The 18,570-nt window shown below is 41.7% G+C and overlaps 1 protein-coding gene across 1 annotated transcript; it reads right to left on the bottom strand.

Moving 5' to 3' along the window:
- Nucleotides 1–4,054: 4,054 nt before the first annotated feature.
- On the bottom strand, nt 4,055–17,886 carry LOC134634582 (zinc finger protein 91-like). The gene is made up of 4 exons (XM_063483866.1): nt 17,783–17,886; nt 9,753–9,869; nt 5,628–7,325; nt 4,055–5,396 (listed from the first exon to the last, which is right to left on the bottom strand). Exons 2-4 carry the CDS (start codon nt 9,768–9,770, stop codon nt 5,073–5,075), a joined length of 2,040 nt encoding a protein of 679 aa, XP_063339936.1. The 5' UTR covers nt 9,771–9,869; nt 17,783–17,886; the 3' UTR covers nt 4,055–5,072.
- Nucleotides 17,887–18,570: the final 684 nt, after the last annotated feature.

The raw sequence follows: 18,570 nt of genomic DNA, 5'->3' as shown, positions 1-18,570 counted from the left end.
GTTAAATGGAGCCAATATGTCCTGTTTTAAGGCAGGCCCTTCCACCTCCGCTCCGCTGCGTCTCAGCCACCATCTCTCTGGCAGCAACTGCGCTAGAGCCAGAGCAGGGAAGAGCCGAGCTGGAACAAACCATTTTGGGAGGGGGGGGGGGGGGGGGGGGGGGGGTGTTTATCTATACTTTCGTTGTTAAAATGTTCCATCTCAACTACGTACTGTATGCTTTTTATATTTTTAGTAGTGTGTCACACAAACAGCAAATATTGCCAAAAAAAAGTAAGAAATCTTTGGGGGTGCTTTGATTCATTTTGGGGGTGCTGAAGCACCCCCAAAAATGGGCTAAAATCGCCCCTGGAGGAAACACTACGAATATGCAAAAGCATTTGCTCACAAAACATGCGATGACCTTAAATGAATGTCGTGTTTTTAATTCTGCTCTGGACTCGTGAATCTCAACCCAGCAGCAGCGGTAACGTTTGCACGTCCTCTCCCGTTAATGCGGCAGGTAAATAATCAACTAACAGTGCATATTATGTTAGTGCGATCTGCCTTATTACAAAACCTGCCATTACTGTGCATTTAGGTGACCATGATGAGACAGACAGAGTCTGGCTGGCTCAGATGCTGGCAGTTTTCGCTGCAGTCTACCGGTAGCGTCTCCTTTCAGGCCAGGATAGACGAATGTCACCGAGCAGTGACTAAGTTTGTGGTCAAAGGCTTGCACCCATTTGCCACAGCAGATGCCCCCAATTTTCGGTAAGTGAATGTGTTTAATTGTAGGCAGGGACATTACTGGATATTCTTGTGTAATTGCTACAGAATAATTTATGTTATACTTTGTTATTGCTACAGAAGAATATTTTCATTATTTTACATTTACAATTTTTTTTCCCGGGGACCCTGTGACACCCCATTGAAGAGCCATAGGCTGTGGATCTCTTAAGATCTCACTGTTGGGTTTGTAAGGCCATGTTACTCCTAAATTTCTATCTTGTTCAAAGAGAAGACCTTAGTGTTCTCCTTTTTTAAAAAGAATCGATAGAGAATCGAATCGTTAAACAGAATCGAAAATGGAATCGGAATTGTGAAAATCTTATCAATACCCATCCCTACTCCCAACTTTCAAATTGTTTCCTGTCCCTTAAATAATTTTACAATCAGATGTAGTACCCCCCCCCCAATCCCATATCATTTAATACCAGTTATTAATTACGATTTCATGGTTGATTTTTTCTTAAATGCTTTTTGAAGATTTAGGAATAATCCAGCCACAAGCTGTTTGTGATCTACAGCATTTGTAATCTCCTTGATTAATACCAGTGTTTAATGGCTCAATCTGAATCGATACTGACCGTTATACTACTGTTGACGGTCAGTATTACTTTTTTTTTTCCCACCTGTCCCGTTTGGTTCTTTTGCCATCAGAATTATTGTCTAAATGCCAAGAAAGATGCCCAACGGATTTATTTTACCAAATGGACCATCCCGGCCTTACCGTATTGGTCCATTTGATTGACCTTTGTTTTTATTGTTTATTTCGTTTTATTTTCACTTGCTACACACAGGACAGACATGACGGGGGGAAAGAAAAGGGAGAAAGAAAGAGGTAGGGAAAGAAAAACAGCGGGGAAGAGGAACGGTGATAATAACAGTATTACTAATACTACTAATACTGAATCGATACTACTGTCACTGACTGACTTATGACAGGTTGAATATTAATATTAACTAATTCAATAAATGACAAGCAAAACACTAACGGTGATATCAGAGGTTGCAAATAAAGACAGGAAATGAATCCGTGTCAGAGATCTCCTTCAGATTCAGCAGGAGGGGGGCGAGAGACGGAAACTCAGAGCTGTTGAGACGCTTGTTAAGAACCTTTTTATTTGAAGTGTTTACCACATGAACATCTAACAGATACCGTTTAATATTTAGATGAAAAAAAAGTTGAATACAGTGCTCTTTTCTAATAAAAAGCTAGTTTAACCTTCAACAATCAACTAGCTGACTTGAGATGAACACTTCCCAGTGAACTTTAGGGATTTCTTAGTTACTAATAGAGATGGCACGATACCACTTTTTTATGTACGATACCGATATCATAAATTTGGATATCTGCCGATACCGATATGAATCCGATATAGTGTGTTTTTTAATCAATAAAACTGTTTTTTAAATATCTTGCTGCATTTTGTATAAGTTCATACTCAAGTTTAAATAAACAACAACACTAAAGCTATTCTGTTATACCTGTATGTAAAAAATACACTGCACCCCAAATATTTCATAGTTCAGCAATACTGATCAATCTAATAAACTTAAACCTGCTCCATCCTCCCTATTCTGGTATTTTAAAGAGCACTTAGCAGAAATATTAGGCAACCTAACTAAGAGGGCTGCCAACTCCCAGCAAAAAAAAAAAAAAAAAAAAAAAATAGGGAACGACCCCCCACCCTCCACCTCATGATGCTTAATCAATGTAATCAACTTTAATTTGATGCAGGGTGAAAAAAAATGCACAGAAAAATTATTTTTCAAGAACAATTAAATAGATTCAATATCTTTCTTCAACAGAATTGCAGAATTCACAGATGGTATCTTCCCAAAGGAAAAAGTACTATAGCTTACTAGGGTATATTAGACTTAACAGTTACTATATACAGTAATGGACTTCTATACATTTTACATCAGATTAAAACTTTGGGTGTAAGATTCAGATAATTATTTATTAAAAGCTAGACATTTTAAATGAGAATAAGAAAGAAAAGTATGTTTTTGTGCCCCCCTTTTCCCTGTTCATGCCCTATCGGCCCCCCTGGCTAAACTTTGCTAGACCCGCCCCTGCACAGTTACCAGCCGTCAGCTACGTAGAAAAGGATCCTGGTGTAGAAAGTAATATTAAATAAATTCTAACAACAGCTTATCAAGGTTAAACGTGCTGCTGTTGTTCAGCCGCTGGTTTCCTCTTTCTGGTGAAAAGTGGGCCAAAAACAAAGAAGAGAGACGGACTCGCGACAGAAAAGCCGATCAGCTGATCATTAAGCAGTTTCACGATTGAAGTAGCAGCAGGAAAGGGAGGGACAGAGAGGCAGTTGCTCCATATATCGGTTGTTAAGCTTAACGCGGGAATGCTTTACAAATATTCAGAGATGAACTTACACACTTGCTTTACTTCTCTCTGGGATAACTTCCTCGGAGATGAAATGCTGGTTTGGTAGCGAGGCTACAAATACACACAGCCGCTCTATCACGTGAGCACACTGCTCCGATGTGCTACGGTTATGAGCCGAGTTACGCCGTGTCGCAAGTTTTGTGAGGTGCTGTTTTTGATATTAATGGATCAGATTACATTTTTTATTTCTCTCTGATATCCGATCCAGTAATTTAGGTCAGTATCGGACCGATACCGATACGTAATATCGGATCGGTCCATCTCTAGTTACTAATGCAAGAAAATAATAACTACACAGAAAAAGCTGGCAAATAATAATTAAGTGGAATTTTCACAACCTGACAAACCAGTATTTTTTTTTCCGTTCAGAACTGCATTCAAATGGTCAGTAAATTTCCTCAACAACCTTACGAGATGAAAAACCACACTTATTGAACCAAAAATCTTGAGAGAAAAAGTCAGAAGTAAAATAATAATAATAATAATACTTTTCATTTTTTTCAGTCCTCTACAAAAGGTTAAGTCTTCTCTTTACAAATTCTGAGTAGCAAAACAAGAAAGGTTCACAAATAATACAATTTCTGACAGCTAAACCACAATGCTGTTGTCTGAGGCAACAATGGTGATGAAAATAATGCGATTATGGAGACTCACGCTTGCATCACCCTTACCAATGTTCAAATGTTGCTAAAATCCAAAGGAAGTGTTGACAAAGAACATAAAAAACTAAAACTAAATTAAAAGTATGCAACTAAAACTTTTATAACCACCCAGAGGAAGTGTATTAAACATATGCAAATACTCCATTTCCACTGACTGGCAGTTGCTGGTTTGAAAAATTCTAGCACTGGTAAATTTTTTCAGACTGTTTCCACTTTCCCGTTTGAACAGTTTTATCTAATAAGAACTTGTGTGGACTAATTTTGAATCTAATCAAACCAAAATATTGTGTCTAAACTTTGACTGACTGAGCTAATGGAACATGCAACATTAACAAAGGCCCAAGTTTTTCTTTCATTTAGGCTTAAGTCCCCTTACAGTCCTGGAGGTAATTTAATTTGCTTATTTACCCTTTTTAACAATTTTATTTTTTATCATTTCAATGTCTAAACCACTTTTTTACTCTACATTTTTACTGGTTTTCTCAGGCCCTATAGAGAAACTAGCACCACTGCACAACAGACCAATACGGTCATCAAACAATGGATAATCTAATGTACCATTTTGTTGTACTGCTACCAAACTTTAAAGGTACTGAAAGTTAAGACAGTACACAAAATGTGACACTAACTGAAATCTCAGGAATCTATATCTGGATTCTGTGCAGCCTGATCTCGAGGGTTTTAAGTCTGAGACCATAAGTCTGGTTAGATGCTTCGAGGCTCTTCCTCTTATCCAGTGAAGGAAATGATTTCTGCTCAGCATGTTTGACCTGATGTTTCCACAAAGCTCGCGATGAAGTAAATATTTTTGGGCACTGGTAACAATAAAACTGCTTATTTGCAATGTGGCTACGCTTGTGAATGGTGTAGGAATTGTGAGTCCTGAAACTCTTGTCGCACTGGTCACAGTCATACTGTTGCTCTTTGTCGTGAACATGTGCATGTCGTGCGCGCATAGATGCTGAAATAAAGGATTTGTCACAGTGTTTGCACTTAAAAGGTTTCTCCCCAGTGTGGGTACGTTCGTGGTACTCAAATGAAGACAGGGAGTTGAATATCTTTCCACAAAATTCACAAGGAATTATTATCGCTTTGGTGTGGATGAGGTGATGTAAGCGGTAAGATCTTGAATGTCTGAAGCTTTTCCCACACTCATCACAGGAGTATGGTCTTTCTCCAGTGTGACCACGTTCATGAAGCGTGCGATGACCTGAGGATGTGAAACTTTTCTCACAATGTCAACACTTGAATGGTTTCTCCCCTGTGTGAATTCGTTTGTGTCTTCGGAGACTACCTGCGTTGGTGAATGATGACCCACAGACATCACACACATGACCTTTAACCCCACTGTGGACAATTCTGTGGCATTTTAATAGACCCAATGTTGGGAAGCCTCTCCCACATTCTTTGCAATAGTTCAGTTTGTGTCCAGTGTGCATGTTCTGGTGTCTTCTTAAGGTTAACAGCTGGCTGAAAGTGCTTCCACACTGGATGCAGCGGTATGGTTTATTGCCACAGTGCTGACAGCGGCAAGGATTTGAGCCATATGTGCTGCTCCATTTCTGAAACAATTACCAAAGGTTATAAGGAAAACAATCTTGGGTTTATAAATTACAGTGAATAATGAGCTAACAAAAAGCTGTATAATCAGTTACAGTCTGAGATCTGAGGTATTTACTTCTCACACCTAATACACTGACTCCGCACTTACTGTCTAATCTCTAAAATACTTAAAAAAATATGACATGAAAAAAAGATTTCAGAAAACATTTCTTGAAATCCATTTCAAATACCTGACAGTGATGGCACTTGATTGGTTTCTTTCCTTTGTGAATCTGTCGATGGTGCCACAGAGAGCTGGAACTTTTAAAACGCATACCACACTGGTCACATTTGACTGGTCTCTCCCCAGTGTGGTCTCGTTTGTGGATTATTAGGCTGCGATAATGGCTGTAAGCTTTCCCACACTGTTCACAGCGATGCGGTTTCTCCCCTGTGTGTGTAACTTTGTGGGCTTCTAATCCTGAATACAAAGGAAAACATCTACCACATACTTCACAGCAGTACAGATCCTCTCCCATGTGCATTCGTCGGTGTCTTTTCAGGGTCACTTTCTGGCTGAAGTTTTTTCCACAAAGGTCGCAGCGATATGGCTTGAGTCCAGAGTGGGTATGCTGATGGAGAGTTAAGACTTGCTTGGAGGAAAAAGCTTTCCCACACTTATCACACTTGTATGGTTTCACTCCAGTATGCCTGTGTTGATGGTTTTTTAAGTTACTCTTGCTGGCAAAAGCCTTTCCACACAGCTCACAGCTGTGTGCCTTCACTCCACTGTGAACGAGCTCATGCCTCTTCAGGTATGCCAATTGCGCAAACTCCTTCCCACATTCATCACAGGAGTGTAGTTTCACTCCAGAGTGGGCAACTAGGTGCACTGCTAAGCTACGTTTTTTGGCATAAGCTCTTTCACACTGGGTACACTTGTATGGTTTTTCTCCAGTGTGAGTGCGTAGATGAATTTTGAGGTTGCTGGACTGTGTGAATCCTTTCTCACACTTATCACAGCGGTATACTTTATCACCAAAGTGGACTCGCTGGTGCCTTCTGAGCTCAGCTGATGAAGTGAAAGCTTCCTCACACTGGTCACAAGAGTAACGCTTCTCCCTTGTATGAAGTTTACTGTGTTTCTTTAGATTTCCTTTCAAGAGGAAAGCTTTTCCACATATCTCACACAGGTACTGTTTCACATTTTCATGTATTTTCTTATGTGCTTTGAGGCTGGCTGTCCAACAGAAAGCTTTTCCACACTGGTCACAGGAATGTTGTTTTTTCCCAGCATGGCTGTTCTGGTGTTCTCTGAGACTATTTTGTTTTGTGAATCCTTTCCCACACTCATCACACCAGAACATTTTTTCTCCAGTGTGAGCTCTCTTATGTACCTTCAGGTAGCTGAGTATACTGAAGGACTTGCCACACTCCTCACAGGTGTACGGCTTCTCTCCAGTGTGGATGCGCAGGTGTCTTCTCAAGGCTGCTATATGATTAAATGACTTTCCACACTGGCCACAGGAGTGCGGTCTCCTTCCAGTGTGGGTGTTCTGGTGTTCTTTTAAAGCATATAAAACTCTGAAAGCTTTCTCACATTGATCACAGGGATATGGCTTTTCTCCAGTGTGGGTGCGCTTGTGTACCGTGAGGGCAGATGTGTGACGAAAAGTCTTTTGACACTGGTCACAGCTGAAGGGTTTTTCTCCAGTGTGAATACGTGTGTGATGTCTTAGAGCTGCTGCTGTGATAAAAGCCTTTTCACAGTGCTCACAGTTGAAGGGTTTCACTCCAGAGTGGATGCGTTGGTGGTTTCTGAGCTGTTTTGCAGTGGGAAAAGTCTTTCCACATTCTTCGCAGGGGTGTGATTTGTCTTTGTTTGTTGCTGAGGAAGCCTTATCATCCTGGGATCGCTGAGTTCTCACTTTGCTTTGTCTTTTACATTTCTGCAACAACAAACAGATACAGGAGTAGAGACAGTGAGTGCAAAGTATTCATAGTCAACCTTAAACCACATTGTTCTCTCATGAGAAAAGGTGAGACCCATCTTTGTGACATTTTGTGCGATTAGGGCTGGGCCATATCATACAGTTTACGATAATACCATTATAATGTTAGGCAATGATAAGAAAATGAAATATCGCAATAGAATATGGGTAAAACGCAGATGCACAGTGCCTTTGTTTTCATACGCACATGGCGGAAAAAGCATGGTGGCAACGGAGAATGAGAAGGGCGAAACTGGATCGTTAAATGAAACAGATGAACCACAATTGGTTTGTAAAAATGATGCAACTTCAGTGGTGTCTAACTGGTTTGGCTTTCATCTGTCAGATACACACCAAGGCACAATTTTTTTAATGCATGCAAGCGGGCCGTCATTATTACCAAACCAATTTTATGTGATACACAGCGCTCAAAAATCTGTCAAAAAATGTTTTAATACGACTTTGCTAAGCTACGAAGCCGCACCGCTTGATGGATTGTCGGAGCATTACGGCTATCGTAGGCAGGAGCCTCGCGGAGTGATACGTACTGTGCTTCAACATAATATTACCGTATTGTGTGTGTATGATCTCTTTTTAAGTTTTGTGGATATTACACATGGTTATGCTGAGGATATGTCGACCAGTTTCCACTGGAAATGCCTTTTGGTTAAACTGTCAGCAAGGAATTTGCATTTGTACCGTTACATTTTTATATAACTTTAATGCACATAAAAAACAGCTGCTTGTTTAGGTGAAAATATGTTGATGGGGATTTTTGCACTAATAAAGTTGTGGAGTTGTAAAGTATTTTGTCTCTTATCGCAAATATTCTAATATATATTGTGATAAATATTTTTGGCCATATTGCCCTGCTCTATCTGTGATCGTCCATTATGCGGTTTGTTTTCAAACTACATGAAGGAAAATAATAATGATGCAGTGAAATTGTTTATAGTTCCTGAAAATTTGAAGTATCAAAGTTCAGATGGTTGCATAGGAAGAAAAAAATGTTCTGAGTGTATGGGCTCAAATTGTAGTCATAAATATTTTGCACTTGTAAATCAAATGCGTAGTTGTGAACTGAGTTTTGTAACCTTGTAAACCAAAATATCTGAACATTTTATGTTTGTGCATCTACAGATGAGAATTTGTGTGTGTAAAAAAGATTTGTGTTTGTAAAAAATATTTACACAAGTTACAATTTTTTTTGTTAAGGCCTGGTTACAGCAAAAAACTACGTGTAAAACTCTGCGCTCAGGTTTCCTGGCTGTGTGTGAGTTTCAACTTACAAGTACAAACTTTTACCCAATCTTTGTGTTTGGCTGTCGGAGGGGTGCTTTACTGAGCCTCAGGTCCTGGAAGGGTAATACAGTTTGAAGCTGGAGGATCTCTATATAAATATCCCATAGGGCTGTTGAAAGGATAAAGTTGTGGTATATCAGTGGTCAGAAATACCTTTACTACTTTTGTATTACTTTAACACAAAGCCAGGACTGACCAGGGACCATTGCTGTGAGTCACAGTGCGCAGCATAAAGGCCCATTCACAACAGATGTGGCGTCACTGCACTCACTGTACTAACCAAGAGTGAAGGATCCAAAATTTGTTGCACTGGCTGCTGCACTCTGTCATATTTTTGCAGCAGCTCTACGTGTAGATGCACCTGCTCCTTGTCATTTCAAAACATGTATATCTCTGACTTTATATCCTCTACAACAGTTTCTGTTGTATTATGTTCAAATGTTCAATAGGAAACAACTCATTCATAATGAAAGAAAGCTTTGTAACTATCCCGACTAGTGAAGAGTGTGTCATTTCCACAACACTGCCTTCCCCCTGAGGTCCACAGAGCCGTTGAAAAGGCTCTGGAGGTCTCTGTGTAAGCACATAAACCTGTGACACACTAACCACCGAACTCAGACACGCACAGACTGTTTTCCTTCGTTGTGATGAAGGCCCTGAAGCTCAGTAAAACACCCCTCCGACAGCAAAAGTTATCTGTTCTCTGATTGGATTGTAAAATTTGCGTTTGACACGACATTGAACAATCAGGTGAAAGGAAAAGAAATTGGGTCAAGATTCGTACTCATAAGTTGAAACTCACACACAGTCAGGGAAGCTAAGCACAGAGTTTTACACGTAGTTTTTTGCTTTGTATCTGTAAGCAGACAACAAAGAAATGTGTAAGTTGTGCAAATATTTTTTACAAACACAAAGTCTTTGGATTTACCTGTTATCTGTAGCCATCACGTCATACATACACACCACACACACACTGTTTATGATGAAACAGTGAGCTGCGCTCCATCTTTGGCTTCGACTATTAAAACACTTAAACTACATCAACAGTTTTGTATATCACTGACACTGAGGTGTACTCCTCACCTTCTTTGAAGTGCCCATTGTTCCTCTGCAGCGGCTGAAGGAGGACAAAGCTCCTCTTCCTCAGATCGTCTTCAGATTTCGACTCCACCCTTTATCTCGTAGATTCAGGATTCAATCCTAAACGTAAACATGACATAAAAGTCTTTAGATGATAAAGAATGTGTTCTTCACTGCAGAGACTCTGAACACGAGTGAGTAAAAACGCACTCCTTCATCTCAGGATCAGGATTTATTTTCATTGTATTTTAAAGATTTTGATCTACAGAGCCCAGAATCTCAGATTATGATAACAGCTAATGTTGGGTTTGAGTAAATATGCAGTACGTGGATACACCCAACAAAAAGACCTGGACTGTGGCTCGGTCCCCTTTTCAGATGGAAATAAATTCAGCATTTATGAATAACGATCCCAGAGTCTGGAGGGAGAGGGGAGGTGTGATGCACACGGTGAAGTTTCTGCAGTCTGTGATGATTTGAGGCACCATGCTAGCTGCTGCTGTTGGTGGCGGTTGGTCCAAAGTCAACTCTGTGTCTACCAGGAGTTTTGAGAACACCTCCCGCTGCTGAAGAGCTTTTCCATCAGGTCTGAGCGCCTGCACACAGAACTACGCCCAAGAGACCCGCTAACTGTTTATTACTGTGCTCGGCTGCCACAAAGAGGATGAGGAGACACAGCCGACCCACAAATATGAGATGAAGGCCGTTATCAAAGCAGCCTGAGCTTTAGTGCTTCATCGACATATTTCAGATGCTGGATTTCTGATTTTCACGAGCCGTCAGCCACGATCAACAAAATCAAAACAAAAAAGGTCAAATGAGCTCAAAACGCTCATATATCACTTCACATGTAAGAACACAGAATAAAGTTTACTTTTTTCAATTACATTAACTCCAAAACATAACTTTGCCTCATACTCTAGTTTCTTAGATGCACTTTTTTTACTGTTTGCACATTTCTGCATTTATGGCACAAACATTTATGGATTATTGCATCTGTATCTGGGAAAGTGCCCGTTGTCATCATCAGAGAAACTCCAAAGTGAGAAGCAAATACTCATTTTGGAGTTTATTGTATATTTGGTGTGCCATGAGGAACGTCTAGATGTGAATCGGAATTCTGCATCTAACAAAATTCTTATTATTCAAATAAACAGCTCCTCAAAGATGCACAAAGTCAGTTTTAGTTCGCTGCAGGAAGTCCTTTAGCCCAGACTTTATACCCTAAACACCTTCTGTCACAGGGAAAAGAAAATGTTCTGAACTGCTTAACAAAATATCAGAAAACTGTTAAAGCTGCAAAATCTGCTTTCCTATCCGGTGTAATTTCTACCAACAGTCATAAGCCCCGAGTTCTTTTTAATATTTTTAATTCTGTGATTAACCTCTGTGCCACTGTTCTATGGAGGCTTCCTCTGCACCTTGTGAAAACTTAGATGAAAACTTAGATTAGATTAGATTAGATTAAACTTTATTAATCCTTCGGGTGGGTTCCTCCGGGAAATTCAGTTTCCAGTAGCACAGCACCAACAGAAGTTGCATGTTACAGATACAATAAAGGGGAATGAGAGTAAGGATATGAGCATAAATATGGTAAATGGTAAATGGCCTGCATTTGTATAGCGCTTTATTTAGTCCCTAAGGACTTGAATTAATTACTTTAAAATTAACTATTGTGTTACTTAAAAATAAAAAGTTTAACCCTCTGGGGTCCAGGGTATATATTTTTAACTACTTTTGATGTTTCCTCTACATTTCACCTTTAAAAACGATTTACTTTGCCTTGTTTGGTGTCATTCTTTTCAGCACAACCTCACGTGTCTGAATTTACAGTTATGTTTTCATTTTGACTGTATTAACACAACTGATCTAAAATCAGACAAAAACCATAACATCAGAGTAGAAAAAGTTATATTTTTACTGTAACAACCAAAAACATGTTTATTGAGTCATATTTCATAACTTTAAATGCAAATATTAATTGTCATTTTTAAAATCTTATGCACAAGTTTTGCAAACAAAGTTATTTGCATCCATTTAACTTTTACCCTTTTTTAAATAACCATTTCAAACTATTTACAGAACAATCAGCTGTTCTTCAATAAGATGCCACACAAATTATTTGTGCAACTCCAAAAAAATTATTTGTCCAGTATAAAGGAGAACATCACAGCCTGATACCTGCAGGTCTGACAGCAGCAGGTGTATCACTCCTGTTTCTACCTGGAGACAGCAGTCGCCTCATTGTTCTGACACACAACACAAAACTATCCACAACACTACACACTAACTACACAAGACAACACATTAACTACACACTCCAAACACGCTAAACGTCACAAATCTCTCACATCACAAAACTCGCTCTCCCTTTCTCTCTCTATCGCCGTCTTCCCCCTCTTCTAAACAACCAAATGTCAGGTTGCCATATCATTTTTGATTGGTCGACTTGGTGCACTTTTCCACCAACACGAATGGGCTGTTTTTTGTTTTGGTTTTTGTGCTCGTAAGCAGAGAGTGCTTGCTAGCTCTGTCCTTAGACAGTAAACGTGACGAAACTATTGAGGAAAAACACGCGTATATATTGTTTATCACGACTCTTGTTTTACGTGGCCTATCAACACAGTTTATAAACTGGTATATATCACCTTGTTGCTTTGTCTTTAAGTGGTCATGTGATTAGCTTACCACGACTACTTTATTCTTCCTCAGTCAAACAGCAGCACTCATGCAATTGTTTTGCCCCCTGAGCTCCAGCTGTTGTGCCAAAAAGTCAACGCCATTAGTAACGCCGTTACTTGTAACGCCATTACTCCCATCACTGGTACTGTGATTGCGCTTTTACGAGATTTCAATGGTCTTCTTTTAACCGTCGACTCGGGTTGCTCTGTGTTTTAGTCCACTCTCTTCCGGCGCCCCCCGTGTGCGGCAGCCTGTTACAGCAGCTCTGCTCATTCCGAGTTTCTTTCTTTCTTATCTTTTCTTCTCGTAATTTTTCTATAACTAACGTATTAGTAATTAGACTCTGCAACCATGTTCTACCGTTTTGTGCTAGTCCTGGTCGTTTTTCTTAGTTTTTTTCTACTTTTTCCACCCGTGTCTGGGGACCCAGAGCAGGGATCCTTTGTTTACAGTAAGGATCAGCTGTTAGCGCTGCGTCCCACAGCAGTACTGCCGGCGGACAGACCCGACATTTCCAGCGAGCTGAGGAGGAAAAGACGGGGGTGTCGTGCTGGGAAGGAGCGCCGTCGCCCGAGAAGGAGACGTTATCGACCATCTCTTCCTTCTGTAATTATTGGAAATGTACGGTCTTTGCACAATAAATTGGATGAGCTCACGTCGCTAACCTGGTCACAGAGGGAGTACCGGCAATGTAGCATCATGATGCTAACGGAGTCGTGGCTAACACCGCTAACTCCGGACACGAGCGTGACACTACCGGGATTCCAGCTGCTTCGAGCGGACAGGACGAGAGACAGCGGTAAGAGGAAAGGAGGGGGACTGGCAGTGTTTGTGAATGACAGATGGTGTAACCCTGGGCACATCACTGTAAAAGAACAACTCTGCAGCAGAGACATTGAGCTGTTAGCCGTTAGCATGCGTCCGTACTACCTGCCCCGGGAATTCTCGCATGTTATCGCGATAACAGCGTATGTCCCCCCCTCGGGCAACGCGGATGCAGCCTGTGACACTCTCCACTCAGTGGTCAGCAGACTGCAAACACAATCTCCGAGAGCCCTCCTCATAATATCAGGGGACTTTAATCATGCCTCACTGGACTCCACACTGCCCACCTTCACCCAGTATGTGACCTGCCCAACCAGAGACAATAAAACACTGGACTTACTGTATGCCAATGCAGAAGAGGCATACAGTTCATCACCTCTCCCTCCCCTGGGCAGATCTGATCACAACCTGGTGCACCTTGTCCCTGTGTATGAGCCCTTAGTGCGCAGGGAGCCACCAGCCACCCGCACAGTACAGAGATGGTCGCAGGAGAGCGAGGAGGCTCTTAAGGATTGTTTTGAGTCGACTGTGTGGGAGGTGATCTGTGACGACCACGGAGAGGACATCGACAGCCTTACTACATGCATTACGGACTATATTAATTTCTGTGTGGATAACACCGTACCTACCAGGACTGTACGGTGTTTCTCCAACAACAAACCTTGGATTACCCCGGAAATTAAAGCTGTCCTCAAGCAGAAGAGGAGGGCCTTCAAATCCAAAGACAAAGAGGAGTTGAAAAGGGTGCAGAGAGAGTTGAGGGGACTGATAAGGAATGGGAAGGACAGCTACAGGCAGAAGATGGAGAACCAGCTTCAGCAAAATAACGTTGGTGAAGTCTGGAGAGGCCTCAGAACCATCTCAGGCCACAAACATCAGAACTCTCTGCCTGGGAGGGATGTGAGGTGGGCAAATGAACTGAATCATTTCTTCAACAGATTTGATTCAGCCATGAGGCAGTCTCCAACATCGGCTGCAGACTCACCCACCCCCACTGCTGCTGTTCCACCTCTGACACCTCAGACACTTCACACCTCCTCTATTCACCCTGCTCACTCCTCCCCACCCCCAACAACAGCATCCAATACACAATCAACACAAGGCTCCAGCCTGTCTCTCTCAACCACCCAGGTTAGGAGGGAACTGAGGAGGATTAATGGCAAGAAGGCAGCGGGTCCAGATGGCATCAGCTCGAGGGTCGTCAGGTCCTGCGCGGACCAACTGTGTGGTGTGATGGAGCACCTCTTCAACCTGAGCCTGAGGCTGGGAAGAGTCCCACAGGTCTGGAAAACCTCCTGTGTTGTACCAGTGCCAAAGACTTCACGCCCCAAGGACCTCAACAGCTACAGGCCGGTGGCTCTGACATCCCACCTGATGAAGACCCTGGAGCGGCTGGTCCTGGCTCAGCTTCGGCGCCTTGTGAGCTCATCACTGGACCCACTTCAGTTTGCCTACCAGCCTGGCATTGGAGCGGATGATGCCGTCATTCACCTACTACATCGCTCCCTCGCTCACCTGGAGACCGCTGGGAGCACTGTGAGAATCATGTTCTTTGATTTCTCCAGTGCCTTCAACACTATTCTTCCCTCGGTTCTGAAGGACAAGCTGGAGAACTCTGGAGTGGACCATCACCTCACTACCTGGATTTTGGACTACCTCACCGACCGACCACAGTATGTGAGGACTCAGGGCTGTGTGTCGGACAGGGTCGTCTGCAGTACGGGGGCCCCACAGGGAACGGTTCAGGCTCCGTTCCTCTTCACCATCTACACTGCAGACTTCTCCCACAACTCCACCCAGTGCTTCCTGCAGAAGTTCTCTGATGACTCTGCTATAGTCGGCCTCATCACTGATGGGGACGACAAGGAGTACAGAGGACTGACTCAGGACTTTGTGGACTGGTGCCAGCTGAACTACCTCCAGATCAATGCCAGTAAAACCAAGGAGCTGGTGGTAGACTTCCGCAGGCACAAACATCCTCCACTGCAACCACTGAACATCCAAGGTATGGACATTGAGACTGTGGACAGCTACAGGTACCTTGGTGTTCATCTGAACAACAAACTGGACTGGACTCATAACTCAGACGCCCTCTACAGGAAAGGGCAGAGCAGGCTGTACCTGCTGCGGAGACTCAGGTCGTTTGGAGTGGAGGGCCCACTCCTGAAGACCTTCTATGACTCTGTGGTGGCCTCAGCCATCTTTTATGGTGTGGTCTGCTGGGGTGGCAGCATCTCTGCTGGGGACAGGAAGAGACTGAACAGGCTGATCCGAAGGGCCAGCTCTGTTCTAGGATGCCCTCTGGACCCAGTGGAGGTTGTGAGTGACAGGAGAATGGTGGCTAAGCTGTCATCCCTGCTGGACAACATCTCCCACCCCATGCATGAGTCTGTGACAGCACTGAGCAGCTCCTTCAGTGGGAGACTGCGGCACCCACGGTGTGGGACGGAGAGATTTCGCAGGTCTTTCCTCCCCACTGCTGTCAGACTCCACAACAAAGACTCCAACTGATCATACACACACATCCACAAATGTGCAATAACACAAATGTGCAATAATCTTTCTGGCACCGTTGTATTTTTCACTCAGTTGTATATAGCATTTGTATTCTATTTTTATCCTATTGTATATTTTATTCTATTTTATTCTACTGTATATAGTATTCTATTTTTATTCTATTCTGTACAGTTGTGTACTGTATTTATTCTTATTTTATTTTATTCTAATTGTCCTTCATAACTTTTGCACTGTCCACTTCCTGCTGTGACAAAACAAATTTCCCACGTGTGGGACTAATAAAGGTTATCTTATCTTATCTTATCTTATCTTATCTTTTAGATTTGACTCCTGCCTTTGGGATCTATTTTTAGGAAATACAACATTCCCTTTCATTGTTATGCTGATGACATCAAAATTTACTTCCCTTTGAAACTGGACGTCTCTGTCCCAGTGCAGCCTTTGCTTAACTGTTTACATGATGTTAAAGACGGGTTAACACAGAATTTTCTTACACTAAATGAAAATAAAACTGAAGTTACGGTTTGTTGAACTCACGCCCCTTTGAACAAGTTACTGATACCCTCAGTCCTCGTGCTTCTCATCTTTCTCTCACTGTAAGGAATCTCGGAGTGTTTTTAGATAGCTCCTTTAAATTAGAGAAGCAAGTGTCCACAGATGTGAAAACAAGGTTTTATAAGTTACTTGAAATTACCAAAGCTAAGCCTTATCTTCTCCCAAGAGACCTGCAAACACTTATTCATGCCTTCATCACCTCTTGACTGGCTACTGCAATTCCCTCTATTGGGGTCTCCAACACTCATCTCTCCATCGCTTGCAGTTATGCTGCCGCACGTCTTTTAACAGGTCTTAGAATGTATGAACACATCACTCCAGTTTTAGCAAACTTACACTGGCTCCCTGTAAAGTATCATATTGATTTTAAGATTCTTTTACTTAAGTTTTAAATAATATGGTGCCCAGTTATTTAAATGAACTCCTCAACATGGATGACCCCAAAAGAGCACTGAGATCGTCTAGCCAGATGCTCTTAGCACAACCAAGGTCTCGACTGAAGCACAGAGGAGATCAGGCAGCAGTAGCAGCACCCAGACTCTGGAATAATCTGCCAGAGGAGATTCGTACTTCAGAGTCTATTCAGTCTTTTAAATCGCGTCTTAAAACTCACTTTTTACTTTGGCTTTTAATTCAAGTTCAGTTTGAGTACCATCAGGCCTGTTTTATGTTTTTATTGTTAATTTATTGTCTTCTCATTTATCTGTATTTGTTTCTCTATTGTTTTCTCTTGTTCTTAACCAGTTGTGAAGCACTTTGGTTAACTCTGTTCCTTTTAAATGTGCTATACAAATACATTTTGAATTGAATTGAATTAACCTGGGGATGTGAGCTGGAATTTCATGAACTTTTCTAACTGCTTTATAAAAATCACCTGAAGAAGAATCTGCGGAACACACATGAGGAAGTTTCTCCATAAAAGCAGGTAAAACCGTCTCTTTGCAGGTGAAATTTGGATTATTTGAGAAAAAAAAGTTAAAGGCAATGAAATGGCAAATATCAGATCCACACAAACTGTTCAACTTTTCTCTGCACTACAATGTGATTCAATATGATTTACTCAAGTACTTTATTGAAGTAAACTTTGGATGTACTTGTTAATATGCAAACATTGTACTTTAAAGTTTTCTTTCCTTCTTATTTTACAGATGTTCAAATAGAAATCTACATGATGCTGCAGCAGTGGGGAATTCATTCAAACCATCTGCAGCTGCAACGTTAAAATGAATATTATTATTATCACAGATAGAACTGTGTTTAATGAGTACTTCACGTCAACAGTTAAACTTGACTGCGAGTCTAAATTCGTGTTTTCAGGCTGTGGTGGAGACACTTTCATGTGGACAGTAGGCTCGCGTTGTCTCCACCAGCCTGTCTAACACGTGTCAGCTTCAGGTATCATTTCAGCTGCCTCCGCACGCGCCTAATGAGCGTCCGGGACATAGCGGGCTAACCTCAGGCTGGCGCAAACGCGGTGGTTTCCTCCGGACGAGCTCAGGCCACAAACACGGGCTGGAAGTCTTGGGTAAGTCCGGACGGGTGCGCTGAAGCGGATCTTCTTTTTCTGCAGCTGCTCCTTCTTCTTGTCTGACTTTACTTCTGTTGTTCCACCACCTCAGATCCGCATCATCGCCACCTGCTGGTCTGGAGTGCGAAGCAATAAACGAGCCTCCGTGAGCTATGGAGGGCCTCAATTGCCAAAATAAGTCAAATTATTACATCATTTAACAATTAATTAAACATATGTCATTAACTAATTCAAAATGGAAGTAATTAAGTAGCTAATTAATTAAAGTATAACTAATTAATTAAATTATTTTTCTTTGAAGTTTGTAAAACATTTTGTTTGCAATTTCAGAATCAGCAGCAGCATACTTTAAGGAAAATTATGTGAGTTACAGTTGCTCCAGTACAGTAACAGTAAGAAAAACAGGCTAGACTATTTAACCAAATAATATGTTACAGATTTAAGAAATAGCACAATATATACACAAATCACTCCATAATAGGATTGACAGAGGTGATTATAAATAAATATCAAGAATATTGGCAGCAATACTACTGAGTAGAAAAGAGTGTGTGCAAAAAGGGTGTAACTATTGCAGTGTTTACAGTGTGTTAGGTGGAGGAGTTGTACAGGGAGATGGCCACAGGCAGGAATGATTTCCTGTGTTGGTCAGTGGTGCTTTTTGATAATCTCAGTCTCCCACTGAACGTGCTCCTGTGGCTACCCAGTACGTCA

This window comes from Pelmatolapia mariae, linkage group LG9, assembly GCF_036321145.2.
Source record: "Pelmatolapia mariae isolate MD_Pm_ZW linkage group LG9, Pm_UMD_F_2, whole genome shotgun sequence".
In the NCBI taxonomy this organism is placed as follows: Eukaryota; Metazoa; Chordata; class Actinopteri; order Cichliformes; family Cichlidae; genus Pelmatolapia; species Pelmatolapia mariae.
This window is presented reverse-complemented; position numbering and strand designations above follow the sequence as displayed.

Excerpts from the sequence above, each read along its gene's own strand:
- LOC134634582 (XM_063483866.1), bottom strand. Across the intron at positions 5,397-5,627 it reads TCAAGTGCCATCACTGTCAG|AAATGGAGCAGCACATATGG; the intron begins GTATTTGAAATG and ends TAATTGTTTCAG.